The sequence below is a fragment of the Lucilia cuprina genome, chromosome 3 (assembly GCF_022045245.1).
Source record: "Lucilia cuprina isolate Lc7/37 chromosome 3, ASM2204524v1, whole genome shotgun sequence".
Taxonomy (NCBI): domain Eukaryota; kingdom Metazoa; phylum Arthropoda; class Insecta; order Diptera; family Calliphoridae; genus Lucilia; species Lucilia cuprina.
Window position 1 is genome coordinate 60,472,735 of NC_060951.1, and position 20,952 is coordinate 60,493,686.

Below are 20,952 nucleotides of genomic sequence, written 5' to 3' on the forward strand. Positions count from 1 at the left end.
AAATTTCCTACTCTAGTATACAATCACGACTTTCAAAATCTCACTCATTAACTGAATACTTGGAATAGGTGGCCTCCGTTGAGTTAGTAGTTAGTGTTATACTCTGTTAAGCCGTAGGGTTCGATTTCCACCTGATTAACAAGCGCACAACAGGTCCGATAGCGACCTAAGTGTATTTCTTCAAAATTGACGTACATATATACATTAGGATGAAAATTAAGTAAATTAAGCTTACAAACTAAATTCATTCAGAATGAAATTAACATTCTATAGGAATTAATTTCTTAGAGAATTAATTCAACTTCGTCTAAAACTCTAAGAATTAGTTTTAGGAATTAAATCAAATCGATTGAGTTTGAAGAATGGTTAATTCTTTAAAATTCAACTTCGTAAAATGAATTAGCCGTCTTACAATAAAGTTTAAGCCGCAGCCAACTGTTTTAGTGTCTGCCGCTTACGTCGTTAATATTTGTCGGCACAGTGCTCTGGGCAGGACGTAAATAATTTTTATTCAATTTTTCTTATTATTAATTTGCTACATAAATTTATTTGCCATCCCAGTAAATAAACGCGATTTGATAAAAAATAGAGAGCAAATAAAAGCAATCAACATTTTATAAAATTTATTTGAAAAAATGAAGGTTTTCTATTAAAAAGAAATTAATCAAAAAAAATACAGAGACAAGTTGAAACGGCAAGAAAAAAGAAAAAAACTGAAGTTTCTAATTTTTTCCTTTAAATTTCGTTTTTAATATTTGGTGTCGCGGGAAAAAAAGAGAAGCCATCTAGAAAAAAGGCGCGTTATTTATTTTAATTCTAATAAATCCTTGTAAAAACACTAGAAGACGATAGAGAGAAATTGCCATTAAGAAAAATATCAAATAAATCTGGAGATTTTTTATGTTGGTGTAAAAGTTATCAGAAAAAAAAATTAAGTAAACCACGAGGTTTGTATTAAAATTTCTACATACATATAAACAATCATACATATCTACATACTTTTAGTACATATATTTATATACATGCTAAAAAAATTAATAGACAACCAAAAAAATGTAATATGGCGCTAAATGTTGTGATGCAGTTTAATTGTTGTTGTTTTTTCTCCTCTTTTTCTCATAAGAAATAGTGCCGTTATTTGTCTTTGGCTTTTGCAAGTTGATTTTACAATAACAACAATTAGAAGGCTGCAGTCTTTCCCTCTCCCTTGTCTGTTGTTTATCAAGTATCATATTTATTATTTTTGTTTGTTTTTTATTTTGCATTTTTTGAAAAAGTATTCTATATGGGGAAAGTACCGTTGTTTTAAATTCATTTTTAGATTTTTTTAATACATATTTTTTTATGACAATGAAAATTATTTTTTTTAAGAAAAAAATACATTGATTTTTTTCCCAATTCAATGATTGTTTAAACAATATTTCCTATATATTTAACGAATCTATATTGCGGAGTTTAAAAACTTAAAATCTGATTAGAAGTCATTATTTCTAATAAGAATTAGAGATCAAAACTCAATAAACAATAAGATTTTCTCAATATTTGTGTAACTTCTCATACCACTATAGTGGGGAATGTATTGTGCGTTAATGCTTCGACAAAGAGTCAATGCATACGAAAAAGACAGTAATTTCCACTAATAGTTAACCACCTGGATGATCGTAATTCGTATGTTTTGGGTCATTCGTCACGAATGTACCCTTTGTAATCGAGAATGAAGACAGTCGTCACTTTAGTGTCCCCTTTGTAAGCGGGAGCGGTGACAGCCGTTTCTTTACTGTCCTCAAGTAACCTAGAGATTATACTCTTAAAAGTTGTTTTTTTTTGTACTTCCGAAAGTAGTTATTTTACCCATCATTTGTAGAAATTATTATTACTTTCTACTAATATGCCACCATCTCGTTGACTCAAATTTATATCTTTCAGGTCAATCGTCACATTATTGTCCCATAGTATTCTAGAGAGTAGGCACTTGAAATTTTTAAATTTTAGTTCCTTTAATATCTTACCACCTGGCTGACTCAAATTCGTATGTTTTTGATCTTTCGTCACAAATAAACTCTTTGTAATCGAGAATGAAGACAGTCGTCACTTTAGTGTCCTCTTTGTAAGCGGGAGCGGAGGCAATCGTCTCTTTACTGCCTCTTTGTAAGGTGTAGAGTGACGATTGACTTCTTTGTAGGACAAGCCCATGTTAAAATGGTAGGTTACCTGGTTAGTCAGGTGGCTAGGGGCCACCACAAGTGGTAGGATAAGTGGTCAGTTCGGGATTGTCTCGTCCAACTGCTGGATGGTTTTTAACGCCTAGAAATATATTTCATACACCCACCAATCAGTTCAGGGTGAACTATGTTATCCGTCATAGAACAGTATCCAGGAATAAGGCTTTGGGGCTCATAATTATAATGAAATTGCATTTTTAACAACTATGGTGCCATACTATTCAATACAGAAATCGGCCAACTTTTTACTAATTTTTAAATAAATAATCAACATTTATTCCCTACAGTTTGTAACTCTTTATATATTTATCTTTTCTATTTCTTCATTACAGTTGTCGTTCGTAAGAAATATATGGTCATATGAAATGAATTGAAACGATACAAAATGGCATTAAAATTTTAAATGAAATAAAAAATAAAATAAAAGGATTTAAGAATTATTAGACCTCAAACAGAATCTCCTTTAAAAGGTAAAATAAAATGAAAGAAATATATTTCTACTTGGCAAAAAGCTACATGAAACCAAAGCTCTCAAAATTATAATGAATACTTTACAATAATGCAACCAATTAGATTGGTATTTTAGTAAAGATAAGAAAGAAATTCAACATTTTAAAACCAAAAAAATATATAATTTATTTACAAACTAAATAGCTGAGACTCGGGCAATTTTATAAACACACCTAGAAGTACGGCTAAAAAATAAAATTAAATTATTACAAACATTTTACTATAAGAAAAAAAAAAACAAAAAAATAAAAAAAAATAATTTTCAATCAAACTTTATGGGAAAAAGATTTTTAAATTAGGAAAAAATCGCAACCTATAAAAAAAATAAAAAAATATATATTATGTTTGCTAGCAATATGAAAATTTTAACACTAAACACAAACAATAGCTCACCCAATGCTCAAGGTGGCGGAGGAGCACAGGCCACACTTAAAGAATTAAATAATAATACAAATGAGGGAAATATGAGTGGTAGTGGCAGTATGGGTGGTAATAATAGTGGAGGTAGCGCAGGTTCACAACATAAAACTAATAAAAGAGAGCAAAAACATAATAGTAAAACGAAATTCGTACATGGTAACAATAATAAAATGCAACAACATATAACACAGCAGCAACAGCAAACACAGAAATACCATCATAACAGCAACAATAGTAGTGGAGGAGGTGGAAGTGGTGGTGGTAATAAATTGAAAAAACATTATAATAACAACAGTAATAACAACAATAGCACCTCTTCTTTAAATCGTAAAAAGTATTATCAACAACAACATCACCAACAGCAGCAGCAACACTATCAACAACAACAGTATATAACGGCCATGCAACAAACTATAAACTCCAATACAGCAACCACCACCACAATTACCAACAATAATAGTAATTTAGTTAAAAATCAAAACTTTTCAAATATTGATTTACACCTACAACAACAACAGCAACAGCAAACACAGCAGCCACAACGTAATCTCACCCACAACACTAGCAATAATTTAATAAATTACTCTACAAATCCTTTGGAAACCTGCACTTGCTTATTACAACAATCCAATTGTGATAAATTATCTTTATCAACTTGTTCATCTACATCATCTTCTTCAACAGCCTCATCACTGCCCGCAGCAACAGGTGATTATCATCGCCAATCCCAGCAGTTGCACACCATATGCTACGATAACCATTTAAAGAACACTTTAAGTTCAACTTCAAAATCAGCTTCACAAACAGCAACAACTTCAACGTCAGCTTGTATTAGTTGTTGGACGAATTTCACTAAATTGCCCCAGCAACAGCCAACAACTTCAACAAATTTCAAAACAACATCGAATACTTCCACAAACTTGCAGGAATTTGTTGCCAGCGCTGTTGCAGCTGCCGTAGCAAGTAAATGCAATTCAAATCAAAGTCTCTCCAGATCTACATCAACTTCATCGTCTACAACAACACCTTCTTCTGCTACCAGTACACAAACGTCATCAGCGTCGTTGACATCTTCAGCTTCTAAAAAGAAAACATTTTGGAAAAATTCAAATACTAGTAGTGGAGGTGGTGGCACTGGTGTTACCACCGGTATAAATTGTGGTAGTTTATCATCATCCGGCTATTCAACGGGGAGTAGCACTACACAATCGCCCAAGTTATCGAAAGAAAAGGTACGATGTTTGATAATATTTTTTATAAAATTAACTGTTGTATTAGTTGAATTTCATAAAAAAGCTTAAGCTTAGCAAATTGGGAATAACATTATAAATATTAATTATATTTTCAAAACTTGAATTTTTTTTTCATTTTAGACTCATGTATCCGATAAAAGTCTATTAACCAATACCATCAGTAGTAGACAATCTTCGGGTAAAATAAGCAGCAACAATAGTAACTCTAATATACAAAAATATTCATCAACTGTAGCTGCTAACAGCAACAACAATAATATCAATCAACAAAAACAAATTTCAAAACATCAGGTACAAACTGCAGAAAAACTAGCAATGACCACTTCCCTAACTGGAACAAATGGCTCATCATCAACTACTAAATCTACAGTTTCAAATAAAAATAATACCTCATTAAACACATCCAAAACTTCAACAGCATCTCCAAAACAACAGCCGCAGGATAATTTGGAAAAATTTAATGAATCTAAGCAAATGTTAAAGTCACTTACTACGAATAGTAGTGGCAATAGTAGTAATAGCGATACAAATAAAATAACTGCAGTGGAAAGTGGAAATAGTTTAGGTACAACAACGACTTCCTCGTCGTCAACATCAGCAACAACTTCAGTGCCATCATCACCAAATTCCTATACTTTAGATTTTTTACATTCTGTTGGTGTGAAGATGACAGGTGTGGCCTTACGTTCATCAGCAGGTGTACAAGGTAAGTATTTCAAAACATTAATTTTACCCATTCTCGAAAAAACTTCGAATTTCCACAAAAATTTTCACAAAAAATTAAATTTTTCACTAAAAGTCTGACTTTTTTTGAAAGTGTTTAAAGAGTTTTTATGATCTGCTTATTAAAAAAAAACTTAAATTTTTTAAATTATATTCAAGGATCAACAAATGCCTATGGCAATCAGTCATCCACTAATTCTCCCGTCCATAGTAGTTATCCCTATGCGGGTATGACAACAACAAATCAACGACAACCACGTTATATGTACGGCGGCACAAATAATAACAGTGGTGGTAGTAGCAACCAACAACAGCAACAACATTATCATCATCATCAGCCCTCCCAATTGACGATTGCTTCGTTTTTACAAAAAGATTTACTAGGAGGAGACAATCTACTGTCAAATAATAGTAGTAGTACTAGTACTGGTAGTAATAGTGGAGGTGGAGGCACTTCCTCAAATTCAAGAAATGTTAGTAATTATACTGATCAACAGCATTATACACAACAGCCGCCAACACATGCTCGTTATCATAACTATTATCCTACACCATATCAACAGCAAACGTCAAGTTTACAACATACAAGTTATGGAGGTGGTGGAGGATATGTAGGTGAATTAGCCAGATTCGTAACAAATGGTGGTGGTCAGAGAAATGCTGGATATGCTTATACAAATTATCATAATGCAGCCACCACTGAAGGTGGCAGTGGAGTGGTTAAAAATAATTCTATACCTCAACAGCAATCACGACAGAATCCTTTACAGAATAACATGAGCAACTACACGAATTCACTAAATACCACACAAACGAATAAAAAATCTTCATATGCTTCAAGCACTACATCAACTTGTTCGTCTTCGTCTTCCAAATCGATTTCATCGAATTCTTCAAATACTTCCAGTCGTCAGGTAGCGACATCAACAGCTCAGGAAACCAGCAATAGTTCGTCAAATTTAAATTTAGCCATTGAGACTTTGCCCTCCAAAACATTGGGTGTTGGCAATCAACGTGGCAATCATCGTGGACATCACCACAACCATCATGGTCATCATCATCACAATCACCATGGCCATCATCATCATCAACATTCTATGATGAATTCACCCAACTTGTTGCAACATCAAAACTATTACAACTTGACTTATGTGAGTACAGATGGCTCTGTCGGTGGTAGCACTTCTAGGGGCTGTAGTCCAGCACCACAATCCCTGCCACCTACGCCCTTGTCAGCAACAAATACGCACAGTCCCAAACCCCTGGACAATAGTCCGGGACCAGTAGCCATGTTGATGAATTTCAATGCCAGTCATTTGCAGTATCCACGCTACGCTAATGCCCAACAACAGATGGCTGTACAACAACAGCAACAATTTCATCAGTTTCAGCAGCAGCAACAACAGCAACAAAACTTTATAAATAAAAAGTTGCTGGCACCCTTAACGTTGACTATGCCCTCGCCATCGCCTTCCCCCACACCATCCACAAACACGGCCAGCACTTCTTTAAATACTCAACAAGCACCACCTCCGCCTCATAATATAATATGCTGTTCCCAATTGGATGAAGCTACTACGGCAGCCGCAGCAGCTGCGGCCACGTCTTCATCGACTTCAGGAATCATTGCTGGCAATGATTATGATTCAGATACCTCTTCCACACATTCTTCTGCACAACATAAATATCACTCCCTGAAATCCATAAAGTCGTCCATGTCCTCATCATCTTCGTCATCGTCTGCCTCTGCTACTTCATTGCCTTTGCAGCAGCAGAATTGTAGTCAACCTTCAACACCTGCCACCTGTGGCCCAACTACTCCTCTACACAGTCCTTTGGATTATAACTATAGCAGCGCCACTGCTCACGCCTTTCCCAATCTACATGTGACACAACAGCTGGCCCAACAACACACTTACAAATCGAGCAATGAAACTTCCCAGTTACCGCAAATTTATGGTAACAATGGCAGCGGTGTTATATCACTTTTAAATATACCTACAAAGTCTCCCAGCAGCTATACAGAAGATGATTACCAACAGCATCATCAGCTGGCACATCAACAGTTTTATTTTAATGCCGCGGCTGCTGGCCAAACTTCAGCCGATCACCTTAATATTGCGTCTGCTTTAACAGCTGTTGCCAGTCGTTCTAATACCAGCAGTGGTTACTGGAGTCCTTCACACCACAACAATCAATTCCCATATCAACAGACGTCCTCGTCACAAGTGGCCTTGATGCCTGCAACAGCATCGTCCTCATCATCATGTGGTTCTTCATCAGCTTCGATTTCACCTCGTTTGCCAATCGATGAATTGCAACAACCTCAAACACAGACACAACTACATCATAACTGTTGCATAACCAGCGGCAATTCGTCGCCCTCACCCTGTACTTCATGCTTAAATGAACAGTTTAGTAACATAATCATTGGTAACAATTCCAACTCCGATTCAACGATGTTGATGACCGGCTCAAATTCTTCTTCCGTTAGTGGAGCAAGTGGCATAAGTGTTAATTCTACAAATGGAGGACACAACTATAAAAGGGGGTAAGTTTTAAAAACATCATCATTAACTAAATATTGCTCATTGCATTATTGTTATTTTTTTCCTCGTAAATTTACCATACAGCTCGTCGCAGTTATTGACACAACAACAGCGTTTGATAGCACAACAAACATATCAATCCTCTTCATCTTCGACCTCCTCATTGTCAAGTTCATCAGCATCTACATTAACCAGTGCTGTACGAGCTCGTGGTGGTGGAGGAGGAGGTGTAATTAATACTAATAACAACAACAACGGCCGCAACAATCAAGTTCCACTGCCACAAAATACACTAAATTCAACGGTTAGTGGTGGTATAACCGCTGGTGGCCCTCAGTTGCCACCACCTCCACCCACACAACATTTCTATTCACAGCAACAACAACCATTACCACCTCCACTGCCACCACACAATCTACTCTATAATAATCCTCAAACTCATCATATGCGTGCCTTAAGTAGTTCATCGATTAGTTCATCAGTGCATGACTTCTTTACACACACCCCGCCCGATCGTTTTTTGGCACGGGCTCATCTTGTCGAAGCTAAAGAAGCACCAGCCACTTTATTAAATAATTCCAAATGGGATAATCTTTCACAGGGTATTTGGAAAAAGTTTATCAACTCTCAACAAACTGAGGAAACTTTTAAGCAAAAAATGCGTTTGTGGCGTTATTTGTATCTGTTTATTAAGGTAAGATGAGAGAAGACTTAAAACTTTATCATTATGGTTCATGAAAGTTAACCTTTTTAAAAACTTAAAAATGAAATTTGTATTTCTTTTCGCTTTAGAATGCTTATCCACGTTATGGCCTTTATTTGGTTGGCTCCACTATTTCCGGCTTTGGCTCAGATTCATCTGATGTTGATATGTGTTTAGTTTCTCGCAGTGCTTCCAGTATTGATCCCCGCATGGAGGCTCTATTTAATTTAACTGTATTACGTGATTGCCTTAGTAAATCTGGTAAGTTTAAAACAATTGAAGAATAACAAATTACGAGTTAGTAATATGTTATAAAAAAAACAAGTTACATTTAGGGCGGTTTTCGTGCTACTCAGTTAAACTAGGCTTAACTTGCTGTTAGATTAAACTCGGAACAAATTTAAGCGGACTTTAACCGATGATTGTGTTTTTCAGTTTTGTATTTAAGTTCAGTTAACTTTGTTAGTATTGCCAACTTTTCACTCAAACACATAAACAATGAACAGCTGTTTTTTTGCAAATAATTCTTTTGTGAAATAAAAAATTTTGGAAAAATATTAAATAAACATTTAAAGCAATAAAAAATAAAACAAAAATCATTGTTTTGTTGTATTTGTTAATTGTGTTTTCTCACTTATAACTTAAGTTTAATTGGCTAATAACACTCAGTTAAACTAAGTTAATAAGTAACGTTACTGTTTACTGAAGAACACAAAACATATACATACATATTAAACTTGTTTAAACAAGGAATGTATTTGGACGACAAATACCGAATATAGCCTAGTTAGCGACCTTTTCAAAAATGTATCACTTAGGGCAGGTTTCTTACTCATCAGTTAAACTAGGATTAACTTGCTGTTAGATAAAACTCGGAACAAATTAAGGCGGACTTTAACCGATAATTGTGTTTTTCAGTTTTAGATTTAAGCTCAGTTAACTTTGTTAGTATTGCCAAGTTTTCACTCAAAAACATAAACAATAAACAGCTGTTTTTTTGCAAACAATACTTTTGTAAAATGGAAAATTTTGGAAAAATGTTAAATAAACATTTAGAACAATAATTAATAAAACAAAACAAATCAGAAAATTGCAATTTACTTTAAATACTATGTTTTTGTTCTTCCGAAATTATTGTTTTATTGTTTTCGTTAATTGTGTTTTCTCACTTATAACTTTAGTTTAATTGGCCAATTACACTCAGTTAAACTAAGATAATAAGTAACTTTACAGATAACTGAAAAACACGAAACATATATTAAGCCAGGTTTAACCAAAGAATGAAGATTATCTTTATCAGAAAAACTCGCCCTTAGCTGCATATGATGCGCAATTCGTTCGGAATATATCAAAGAAATTAAGATTAAAAACTCAAAACTTGCAATCAATAAGTTCTATAAAACCAAACAAATACTTGATATGTAAAATGAGAAATAAAATTACTCGAAATTAAATGAATCTAAAACTGTTGCAAAGTCAATAACTTTTGTCTCTTAAACTTGCACTCGTGATCTAAAGATAGCCTAGAATTAGTTAAGTTATTTAGAACGTTTGTACAATTTGAAAAATTCAGCTTTTTGACTACTTTCCTGCCATCAGTTACGTAACGATCGAATCTGAATCTTAAGATAAAAAGCTTTAAATCGAAATGCAGTATATCAAATATACATATATCGAAAGGAGAAAATCTCTATAGAATAGGGATAAATAAAATCTTTCCTAGCAATTTAAAATCGAATGTTTTTATAGAAATTATTATCATATGATGAAATTTTGTTTGATTGTAGTCAGCTGATGTTGACATTTAGTTATTGACACACTTTACAACAAGTTCGACTATTTATATAAATAAAACATATCATAAGTCCTGATTACTTATTGTTCGAGTATTTGGTACTTATGTGTTTAGCAGAACATTAAATGTTACAAATTAGGGCAAATATATCGTTACCTGAAATGCAAAAGGGCGTAACAACACTTTTGAAAAATTTAGAGTAGAAACAAAAAACTAACGACATATTTTTTACTTATTTATATAAGTACGTACATTTTGTAACTACTGATTACTTTACTTAAATAAATATGGTTACTTACACGTGTTACATCACTAGAATTTAGTTTGCTTCGATATACACACGCATACATATATACATATGTATTTAACATGTGGTAGAATTCTAAAAAGTGTAGACTAAATAAAATTGCAGAGAAAAATAAAATTCAATTTAAGCAACAACCCCTAGTTATTATTTAATCTTAAACCCAGTACGAAAAACCCTTATTTGTGAATATTTTCTGTTACTTTCTTTTTTTCAATGAATACATTCATTAATTTCTCCTACCTGGAAGATAATAATTTTAAATATCTTAACACCAGCTGCTTTACCATAGTTCAGTCTTTATTTAGCATTTTACCTGATCATTACAAATTCCCATTAAAAACTTGTGTTATTTTTTGAATTTTAGGTGAATTTGAAAATTTCAATTTAATTGAAGCAAAAGTACCAATTTTACGTTTTCGTGATCGCATACATCAGTTAGAAGTTGATCTCAATTTTAATAATTGTGTTGGTATTAAAAATACTCATCTTTTATATTGTTACTCACAACGTAAGTAAATTTAAATTTTTTAACATAAAATTCTTTTTAAATATATTTATTTGTGTTCTTTTTTATTAAACGATTTAGTTGATTGGCGTTTACGTCCTTTGGTTTTAGTTACAAAATTATGGGCTCAATATCATAATATAAACAATGCTAAAAATATGACAATATCTAGTTATTCCTTAGTGTTAATGGTTATACATTTCCTACAATACGCTGTGAATCCACCAGTATTACCTTGTTTACATGATATATTTCCCGATAAATTTCCACTGGTAAGTTGATGAAATAAACTATTTATAAGAATTAATTTGCTACAAAAAATTAATAAAAAAACTCTGAAAAAAGCACGTGTCTTAGAACTTTTCCTAGTAAGTTTAATTTATTCTCAAAAAAAAAACTATTTCTTAAGATCACAATTATAGAACCTTCTAAACAATTATTACGCTTTTCCGCAACAGTTGTGAAACTATAAAATAATTTTTATTTTAGTTACGTTCAAATGATTTCGGTTATGTGGACATGAATGAGACTATGGGACCTTATGAGAGCAAAAACACTCAAACTATAGGAGAATTATTTTTAAATTTTCTAGAATACTACAGCTGTTTCGAGTAAGTTTTAATTAAAAAAACAAAATTAGTTTATATTACTATACTTTTAATTTTGTCTCCCAACAGCTATTCACAATTTGCTATTTCTGTGCGCACTGGAGGACTTTTGCCAATAAATTTGTGTCGTACAGCAAAATCTATTAAAAATGATATACATCAATGGAAAGAATTATGCATTGAGGGTAAGTAATAAATTCATATACAAATATTTTGAAAAGAAACATTCATATATGTACTATAGTCTATAGACTATAACCTAGTATATAGTCATGTCTACGTCCTTGTCTTATATCAATACTATAGTCTAGTCTACTGTCTATAGTCTGGTCTATAATCTGGTCTATAGTCTAGTCTATGGTCTAGTCTATTGTCTATAGTCTAGTTTATAGTCTAGTCTATAGTCTGGTCTATAGTTTATTCTATAGTCTAGTCTAGTCTAGTCTATAGTCTAGTCTATAGTCTAGTCTATAGTCTAGTCTATAGTCTAGTCTATAGTCTAGTCTATAGTCTATAGTCTATAGTCTATAGTCTATAGTCTATAGTCTATAGTCTAGTCTAGTCTATAGTCTAGTCTAGTCTATAGTCTAGTCTAGTCTAGTCTAGTCTATAGTCTAGTCTAGTCTATAGTCTAGTCTAGTCTATAGTCTAGTCTATAGTCTAGTCTATAGTCTAGTCTATAGTCTAGTCTATAGTGTAGTCTATAGTCTATTCTATAGTCTAGTCTATAGTCTAGTCTATAGTCTAGTCTATAGTCTAGACTATAGTCTAGTCTATAGTCTAGTCTATAGTCTAGTCTATAGTCTAGTCTATAGTCTAGTCTATAGTCTAGTCTATAGTCTAGTCTATAGTCTAGTCTATAGTCTAGTCTATAGTCTAGTCTATAGTCTAGTTTATAGTCTAGTCTATAGTCTATAGTCTAGTTTATAGTCTAGTCTATAGTCTAGTCTATAGTCTAGTCTTTAGTTTAGTCTATAGTCTAGTCTATAGTCTATAGTCTAGTCTAGTCTATAGTCTAGTCTATAGTCTAGTCTATAGTCTAGTCTATAGTCTAGTCTATAGTCTAGTCTATAGTCTAGTCTATAGTCTAGTCTATAGTCTAGTCTATAGTCTAGTCTATAGTCTAGTCTATAGTCTAGTCTATAGTCTAGTCTATAGTCTAGTCTATAGTCTAGTCTATAGTCTAGTCTATAGTCTAGTCTATAGTCTAGTCTATAGTCTAGTCTATAGTCTAGTCTATAGTCTAGTCTATAGTCTAGTCTATAGTCTAGTCTATAGTCTAGTCTATAGTCTAGTCTATAGTCTAGTCTATAATCTAGTCTATAGTCTAGTCTATAGTCTAGTCTATAGTCTAGTCTAGTCTATAGTCTAGTCTATATTCTAGTCTATAGTCTAGTCTATAGTCTAGGCTATAGTCTAGTCTATAGTCTAGTCTATAGTCTAGTCTATAGTCTAGTCTATAGTCTAGTCTATAGTCTAGTCTATAGTCTAGTCTATAGTCTAGTCTATAGTCTACTCTATAGTCTAGTCTATAGTCTAGTCTATAGTCTAGTCTATAGTCTAGTCTATAGTCTAGTCTATAGTCTAGTCTATAGTCTAGGCTATAGTCTAGTCTATAGTTATTTATTTTTTATTCATTTTAGAACCCTTTGATTTAACAAATACAGCACGTTCTGTATACGATTATGAAACATTTGAACGCGTTAAGGCAGTATTTGTGGCATCATGGCGTATACTACAGGAGACACTAGATTTAAATTCAGTATTTTCACCAATTATCATACCATCTCCCTGCTCATCGTTAGCAGCCAGTGTTGTAGGTCATACAAATGCTAGTACAACAAACACTACTACCACAACATTTAGTGAAATTGAGACGGAAATTGATACTGATTCCAAAACCAATCTAGAGCAGTATGTAAATACAAATTCAATAATAAATAATTTTGGACATACAACACCTAATAGTGATGCAGCTGCTGCCGAAAACTATGAAGAAAATAATAATTCATCTATGGAAGATGAGGAGAATGAGCAGGGTGTAATAGATATCATTGATGATGACAACGAGGAGATTGACAATAGTCTAAGTGCCACTAATAGCAATACAATCAGGCAAAAAATGTCAAAACGTAAGGATTTAAATCGTACTTTAACACCACGTCAAAATAAGATCTATAATGAAAAAGATTTTCCCGCCACACTGTCACATAACCCAAAACCACCAATGTCGTCTCCTGCATCTTCGTCTACATCTACATCATTGACTTGTATTAAAACTAGTACAAAAAATGTTAATAGAAATACTAACAACAAAACTGCCACTCCCATAAAATCCTGAGTAAGGCATATAGTCTGTTTTGTGCTTTCTTTACAATATATATAATAATTCCCTCATATGCAACTGTAACAATCACAACAGCAGCATAAACATCATTAATATGACTATAAATAGTCATCAACATTTAATGTAAGTTAATTTTAAATATTCAGTCATATTCCTTTATTATTTATTTATTACAACATTCATATTAATATCCTTAATTATTACATACAATTATTATTATATTTTTTTTCTATGAAAATAATTGCCAAAAAAAAACAAACTATTCTCGGTTAATGTTGAACTATTATTATTTATTTTTTTCGTTTTCTTTGAATACTTGAATCTAGTCTTTTAAAATATTAACATTAATTGTAAGTGTTGAAAACTAAAATTAACTGAATTACTACAGAAAAAAAAACAAAGACTGATATTTAATAGTTCTATATAAAAATTAATTATATATAACATTTAAGATAATAATGAGTGAATGTGTTTGTGTGATGAAACGATGAAGAGAGTGTGGTGCAAAACAAAAAACCAAAAACAAAAATTCTATAAAGTGCGTATGTGTTTAAGAATTCATTTATACATTTATTTTTAAAAATTAACAGACTAAGGGCGAGTTTTTCCGATAAAGATAATCTTTATTCTTTGGTTAAACCTGGTTTAATATATGTTTCGTGTTTTTCAATTATCAATAAAGTTACTTAGGGCGAGTTTTTCTGATAAAGATAATCTTCTTTCCTTGGTTAAACTTGGTTTAATATATGTTTCGTGTTTTTCACTTTTCATCAGTAAAGTTACTTATTATCTTAGTTTAACTGAGTGTAATTGGCAAAAACAATAAAACAATAATTTCGGAAGAACAAAAACTTGATATTTTAAGGGCGAGTTTTTCTGATAAAGATAATCTTTATTCTTTAGTTAAACTTGGTTTAATATATGTTTCGTGTTTTTCAGTTATCAGTAAAGTTACTTATTATCTTAGTTTAACTGAGTATAATTGGCCAATTAAACTCAAATTATAAGTGAGAAAACACAATTAACAAAAACAATAAAACTATAATTTCCGAAGAACAAAAACTTGATATTTTAAGTAAATTGCAATTTTCTGATTTGTTTTGTTTTATTTATTATTGTTTTAAATGTTTATTTAACATTTTTCCAAAATTTTCCATTTTACAAAAGTATTGTTTGCAAAAAACAGCTGTTCATTGTTTATGTTTTTGAGTGAAAAGTTGGCAATACTAACAAAGTTAACTGAGCTTAAATCTAAAACTGAAAAACACAATCATCGGTTAAAGTCCGCCTAAATTTGTTCCGAGTTTAATCTAACAGCAAGTTAAGCCTAGTTTAACTGATGAGTAAGAAACCCGCCCTTAAAATATTAAGTTTTTGTTCTTCCGAAATCATTGTTTTATTGTTTTTGTCAATTGTGATTTCTCACCTATAACTTAAGTTTAATTGGCCAATAACACTCAGTTAAACTAAGATAATAAGTAACGTTACGGTTTACTGAAAAACATCAAACATATTTTAATCTAGGTTTAAACAAAGAATGTAGATTATCTTTATTTGAAAAATCCGCCCTAATAATGTCTTTCATATCTAATACCGTGATAAATATGTAAAAAAAAAGATTTTTTCGGTTCTGATTTTAAAATAATTCCTTTTTAACACTCCTCCAGTTAGAAATGTTTTCAATATTGTGTTTTAGTTTGCTTACATTGCAAAATCTTAAGGTCCTTTGGTACTTAATTATATTGTTTAAAAAAAGTTTTTATCAATTTTGTAAATTTCTTATATCTTTTATTTACAATCTTGTCATTAATGGTCTTTAAACATCTCAATATTTTCGTTATCCTTAGAAATCTTTTGATATTATATTTACAGTTTATTATCCTTGAGAGTATCAAAACTGTTAATGTCACCATTTATCCATGAAATATGAACTTATTGTTCATATTTCCATACAGTGCAAAATTATTCTTGTTATTCTTCGAAAATAATATTAAATTTTTCAAAATTTAATAATAGATTTTTTCTTTTTATTTCTTTTTACTTTTACCCAAAAAAAGTTCACATATAACATACTAGCTCTCATATGCGCGGGAGCTTTATACATTTAATATTATTATTTAATTATGTTATTTAAATTTCAAAATTGATAAGAATTTTTGAACTTAAATTTTAGATAAAATTAAAATTTTCAAATTTAATAATAGATTTTTTCTTTTTATTTCTTTTTACTTTTACCCAAAAAGTTCATATGAAACATAGCTCTCATATGCGCGGGAGCTTTAAAAATTTAATATTATTATTAAATTATATTATTTAACATTAAAAATTGATAAATAAGAATTTTTGAAGTTAAATTTTAGATAAAATTTAAATTTTCAAATTTGATAATAGATTTTTTCTTTTTATTTCTTTTTACTTTTACCCAAAATATTTAACAATCATAGATCCCATATGTGCGGGAGCTTTTTAATAAATTAATTTTTTTTAAATATTACAACGTCTGACGCCCAAAATTAGACACGAAGCGGATGATATTACGTCTGAAACTATAAACTTAATAGAGAAAACCTACTTTTTTAGTTTTTTATTTCGTGATCCTGTGTTCTTTTTAAAGGACTTTAAACTACTGATCAAACAATGATAAATTTAATGTCAAGCTAAAATATTTTGTGTTATTTTTAGTTTATATTGTCAGAATTTATAAAAAAAAACTTTCAATTTTTTTTTTTTTTGGAAAAATTAATATTTTAATTTAGTTTTAAATTTTAGTATATTGTTAATGATAAAAAAGAAAGACATTTTTAACAGATTCCTAACATCCTAACAGTATAAAAATAATATAAAATATTTCCCAATTCTTCTTGTTGGCTTGACACCAAATTTGACAAAAAAAGTACATATTTTAAAATATTTTTTGAAAAATTTACTTTTTAAAACTTTGAAGTCCTTTTGTAAGGATACAGGATCACGAAATGAAAAAATAAAAACTTAAATTTTTTCCCTTAAATTTATAGCATTAGACGTATATCATCCGGTTTTTGTCTAACGAATTTTTTTCTCTTTTTGTCGGACGTTGTTAAATTACTTATGTACCCAGCAAAAAAGTGAGGAAAAGAAGTAGAATTTTCACCACAAATAACATACTTGATGTACATCCAATTTTGGTGAAAAACCTATGAAATTTACATAAGCGTGTCATTGGGGGGATGTTGTTAATTTTTGACAACTATGAACTACCACTAATCTTATTCATAGATGCAATAAAAATCCGTTATTTGGGGATGTCAACAATAAACCGGATTCGTTCAATGATATGCTTATGTTAATTTCATTGGTTTTTCACTAAAGTTTGATGTACTTCGAATATGTTATGTGTAGTGACTTTTCTACATCTCTTTCCTCACGTTTAACTGGGTTTTCATTTGTAAGGAAATATTAGGTTTATAAGAGCGAAAAATATACAATCAGATTTTTAGATGTGATTAAGATGTCGTTTGTAAAGTATGACATCAATTATTTTTTGCTGGGTTTTGAAATCGTGCTAGTGTCAATGAAGATTTTATTACCGATTTCTTCTTTTTATTTCTTTTTACTTTTACCCAAAACATTTAACAATCATAGATCCCATATGTGCGGGAGCTTTTTAAATAAATGACCTTTTTTAAGTGTTATATTACTTACTATGATATATTGAAATAGTGTGCTAGTGCCCATTAAGATTTAATGACCGATTTTTTCTTTTTATTTCTTTTTACTTTTACACAAAATTTAACACATGGCTCTCATTTGTGCGAGAGCTTTATGAATTCAAATTTGTTTACACATCCTTTTTAAAGAAATATATATTTTATATATATAAATTATATTAAATAATATTAGAACATTAATCAAATTTGATGACAGATTTTTTCTTTTTATTTCTTTTTACTTTTGCCCAAATAATTCTATTACATACATAGCTCCCATATTTGCGGGAGCTTTATAAATATTAAATACAAAAAAAAAAATCACTTAACATAATACGATTACATTGACATCCTTATAATCTATCAAAAATTTGATAACCGATTTTGTGCGGCAGCTTTGTATAAACACAAATTCTCTCTATAATATACATTTATACATAATTTAATGACCGATTTTTTCTTTTTATTTCTTTTTACTTTTACCCAAAATAATTAACTCACATAGCTTCCATATTCGCGGGAGCTTTTAATACAATAAAAATTCTTAAAATGATATCTAACTCAGATATACTTAAGGTTAGGTTAGAAAGTTGTCCTCACGTTGTCTTCACTTGGGTCCAGTATTGTTGAGTTTACGTTTTAGTTTTCAATTAAATAATCCGTAGTTTATTAAGAACATTTATTGATAATATAAAAAATAAAAGTCTTCATTATGCAACGATCGAATACAGACTGCCTGATTGTTCTTTTCGGGTTGCATGAACCCATCCCACAGTATATTGAACCCTTTGTGATACCTGAAACGAGAGAAAACGGTCAGCGTATTAGTACATATCGAAAATCCTTAAAATAATATCTAACTCAGATATAGGTAAGGTTAGCAGGTTGTCCTCGCGATGTCTTCACCGGGGACACACTTGGGTCCAGTATTGTGGTGTCTACGTTTAAGTTTTCAATTAAATAATCCGTAATTTATTAAGAACATTAATTGATAATATAAAAAGTGGATAAAAGTTAAAATAAATAAGTAAAAAACGTTTAATATAAAAACTTACGCGTCACATACGACTTCATTATGCCACGATCGAACATAGACTGCCTGATTGCCCATAGTATATTGATCCCTTTGTGATACCTGAAACGATGGAAAACGGTCAGCGTATTAGTACACATTGACCTAATTACATACTCTGGTTTTCTTACCCAACCCTTTTTGTCGCACGATTCGCTCAGATATAATACTAAACTATAAAAGTTTTTTCTCTTTATTTCGTTTTACTTTTACCCCAAAATTATTAACTTCATAGCTTCCATTTCTGCGGAAGCTTTTTAAACATAAAAATATCTAACTCAGATATAATATTGAACTATATATAAAGTTTAATGACAGATTTTTTCTTTTTATTTCTTTTTACTTTTACCCAAAATAGTTTACTAACATAACTCCCAATTTTGCGGGAGCTTTTTAAACATTAAAAATCCTTAATACAATATCAAACTCAGATAAAATATAATATTAAACTATACAAGTTTAATGACAGATTTTTTCTTTTTATTTCTTTTTACTTTTACCCCAAAATAATTAACTTCATAGCTTTCATTTCTGCGGAAGCTTTTTAAACATTAAAAATCCTTAATACAATATCAAACTCAGATATAATTTAATATTAAACTATAGAAGTTTAATGACAGATTTTTTCTTTTTATTTCTTTTTACTTTTACCCCAAAATAATTAACTTCATAGCTTTCATTTCTGCGGAAGCTTTTTAAACATTAAAAATCCTTAATACAATATCAAACACAGATACAATATACCACAAAATTATTAACTTCATAGCTTCCATTTCTGGGGAAGCTTTTTAAACATTAAAAATCCTTAATACAATATCAAACTCAGATATAATATAATATTAAACTATACAAGTTTAATGACAGATTTTTTCTTTTTATTTCTTTTTACTTTTACCCCAAAAATAATTAACTTCATAGCTTTCATTTCTGCGGAAGCTTTTTAAACATTAAAAATCCTTAATACAATATCAAACTCAGATACAATATACCATAAAATTATTAACTTCATAGCTTCCATTTCTGCGGAAGCTTTTTAAATATTAAAAATCCTCAATATTTAGATATAATATAATATTAAACTATAGAAGTTTGATGACAGATTTTTTCTTTTTATTTCTTTTTACTTTTACCCCAAAATAGTTTACTAACATAGCTCCCAATTTTGCGGAAGCTTTTTAAACATTCAAAATCCTTAATACAATATCAAACTCGGATAAATATAATATTAAACTATACAAGTTAATGACAGATTTTTTCTTTTTATTTCTTTTTACTTTTACCCCAAAATAATTACTTACATAGCTTCCATTTTTGCGGAAGCTTTTTAAACATTAAAAATTCCTTAAAATAATATCTAACTCAGATATAATATAATATTAAACTATATATAAAGTTTAATGATAGATTTTTTCTTTTTATTTCTTTTTACTTTTACCCAAATATATTAAAGGTCAAACTAAAAACGTCCTTGATATACGATCGTTTCAGACCACAATTTTATAATAAATAAAAAAAATTTTTTGTTTTTTTTATTTTTAATATTTAAAAAAACTTTTGTTTTTTTTTAATATTTAAAAAAAACTTTTGTTTCTTTAAATTATAATTTTACAATAAATATTTTATAATAAATAAAAAAACTTTTGTTTTTTTTTTTATTTTGAATATTTAAAAAAAACTTTTGTTTCTTTAAATTATAATTTTACAATAAATAAAAAACTTTTGTTTCTTTATTTTTAATAGTTGACTGTATCTTTTGGCTTCTGTCAAAAGACTGACTTATTGAAAACATTTAATAATCATCTTATAATAATAATTTGTTTATATATTTCGAAATTTCTGATTAAAAATATTCTATATGTGTGGCTTGAAAATGCAAGATCATATAAAGCAAAATAAACAAAACTGAAGTTTCTAGTTTTCGTAATTTGAGTTCAACAACATTATCTTGTTGATTTTGCTGTTTGATTTAAACAAAATAAAACAAATGTGAAGTTCTTGGCTTTACATAGTCTTGAGTTCAATAACATCATCTTGTTGATCTTGCATTCTCATGTTTTTTTTTTTGTAGACAAAAGGAAAGTGAAGTATGTATGTCAATTAAATTATCACCGCATATGGTGTTATCTTAACTTTTATACACTTATAAGACCTTTGGAATATTTCTTTTATTAGTCGTGCTTTATAAATAATTTGTTCCCATTCCATTTATCCTTTTGGGAATTAACATGAGACAGATTTTAATTGAAATTATA

General features: G+C 30.2%; 1 protein-coding gene and 1 long non-coding RNA gene across 2 annotated transcripts; one reads left to right on the top strand and one right to left on the bottom strand.

Annotated features, from left to right (window-relative positions):
- The first annotated feature begins 458 nt into the window (after positions 1–458).
- On the top strand, positions 459–14,065 carry LOC111676012 (poly(A) RNA polymerase gld-2 homolog B-like). The gene is made up of 11 exons (XM_046945345.1): positions 459–947; positions 2,555–4,384; positions 4,526–5,111; positions 5,288–7,679; positions 7,762–8,371; positions 8,470–8,641; positions 10,847–10,990; positions 11,069–11,259; positions 11,477–11,598; positions 11,665–11,780; positions 13,239–14,065. The coding sequence occupies exons 2-11, from the start codon at positions 3,074–3,076 to the stop codon at positions 13,934–13,936; spliced, it is 6,342 nt and encodes a 2,113-aa protein (XP_046801301.1). The 5' UTR covers positions 459–947; positions 2,555–3,073; the 3' UTR covers positions 13,937–14,065.
- Positions 14,066–18,219: 4,154 nt separating this feature from the next.
- On the bottom strand, positions 18,220–18,733 carry LOC124418610. The gene is made up of 3 exons (XR_006940098.1): positions 18,684–18,733; positions 18,490–18,566; positions 18,220–18,425 (listed from the first exon to the last, which is right to left on the bottom strand). It is a non-coding gene; the product is annotated as an uncharacterized LOC124418610 (long non-coding RNA).
- Positions 18,734–20,952: the final 2,219 nt, after the last annotated feature.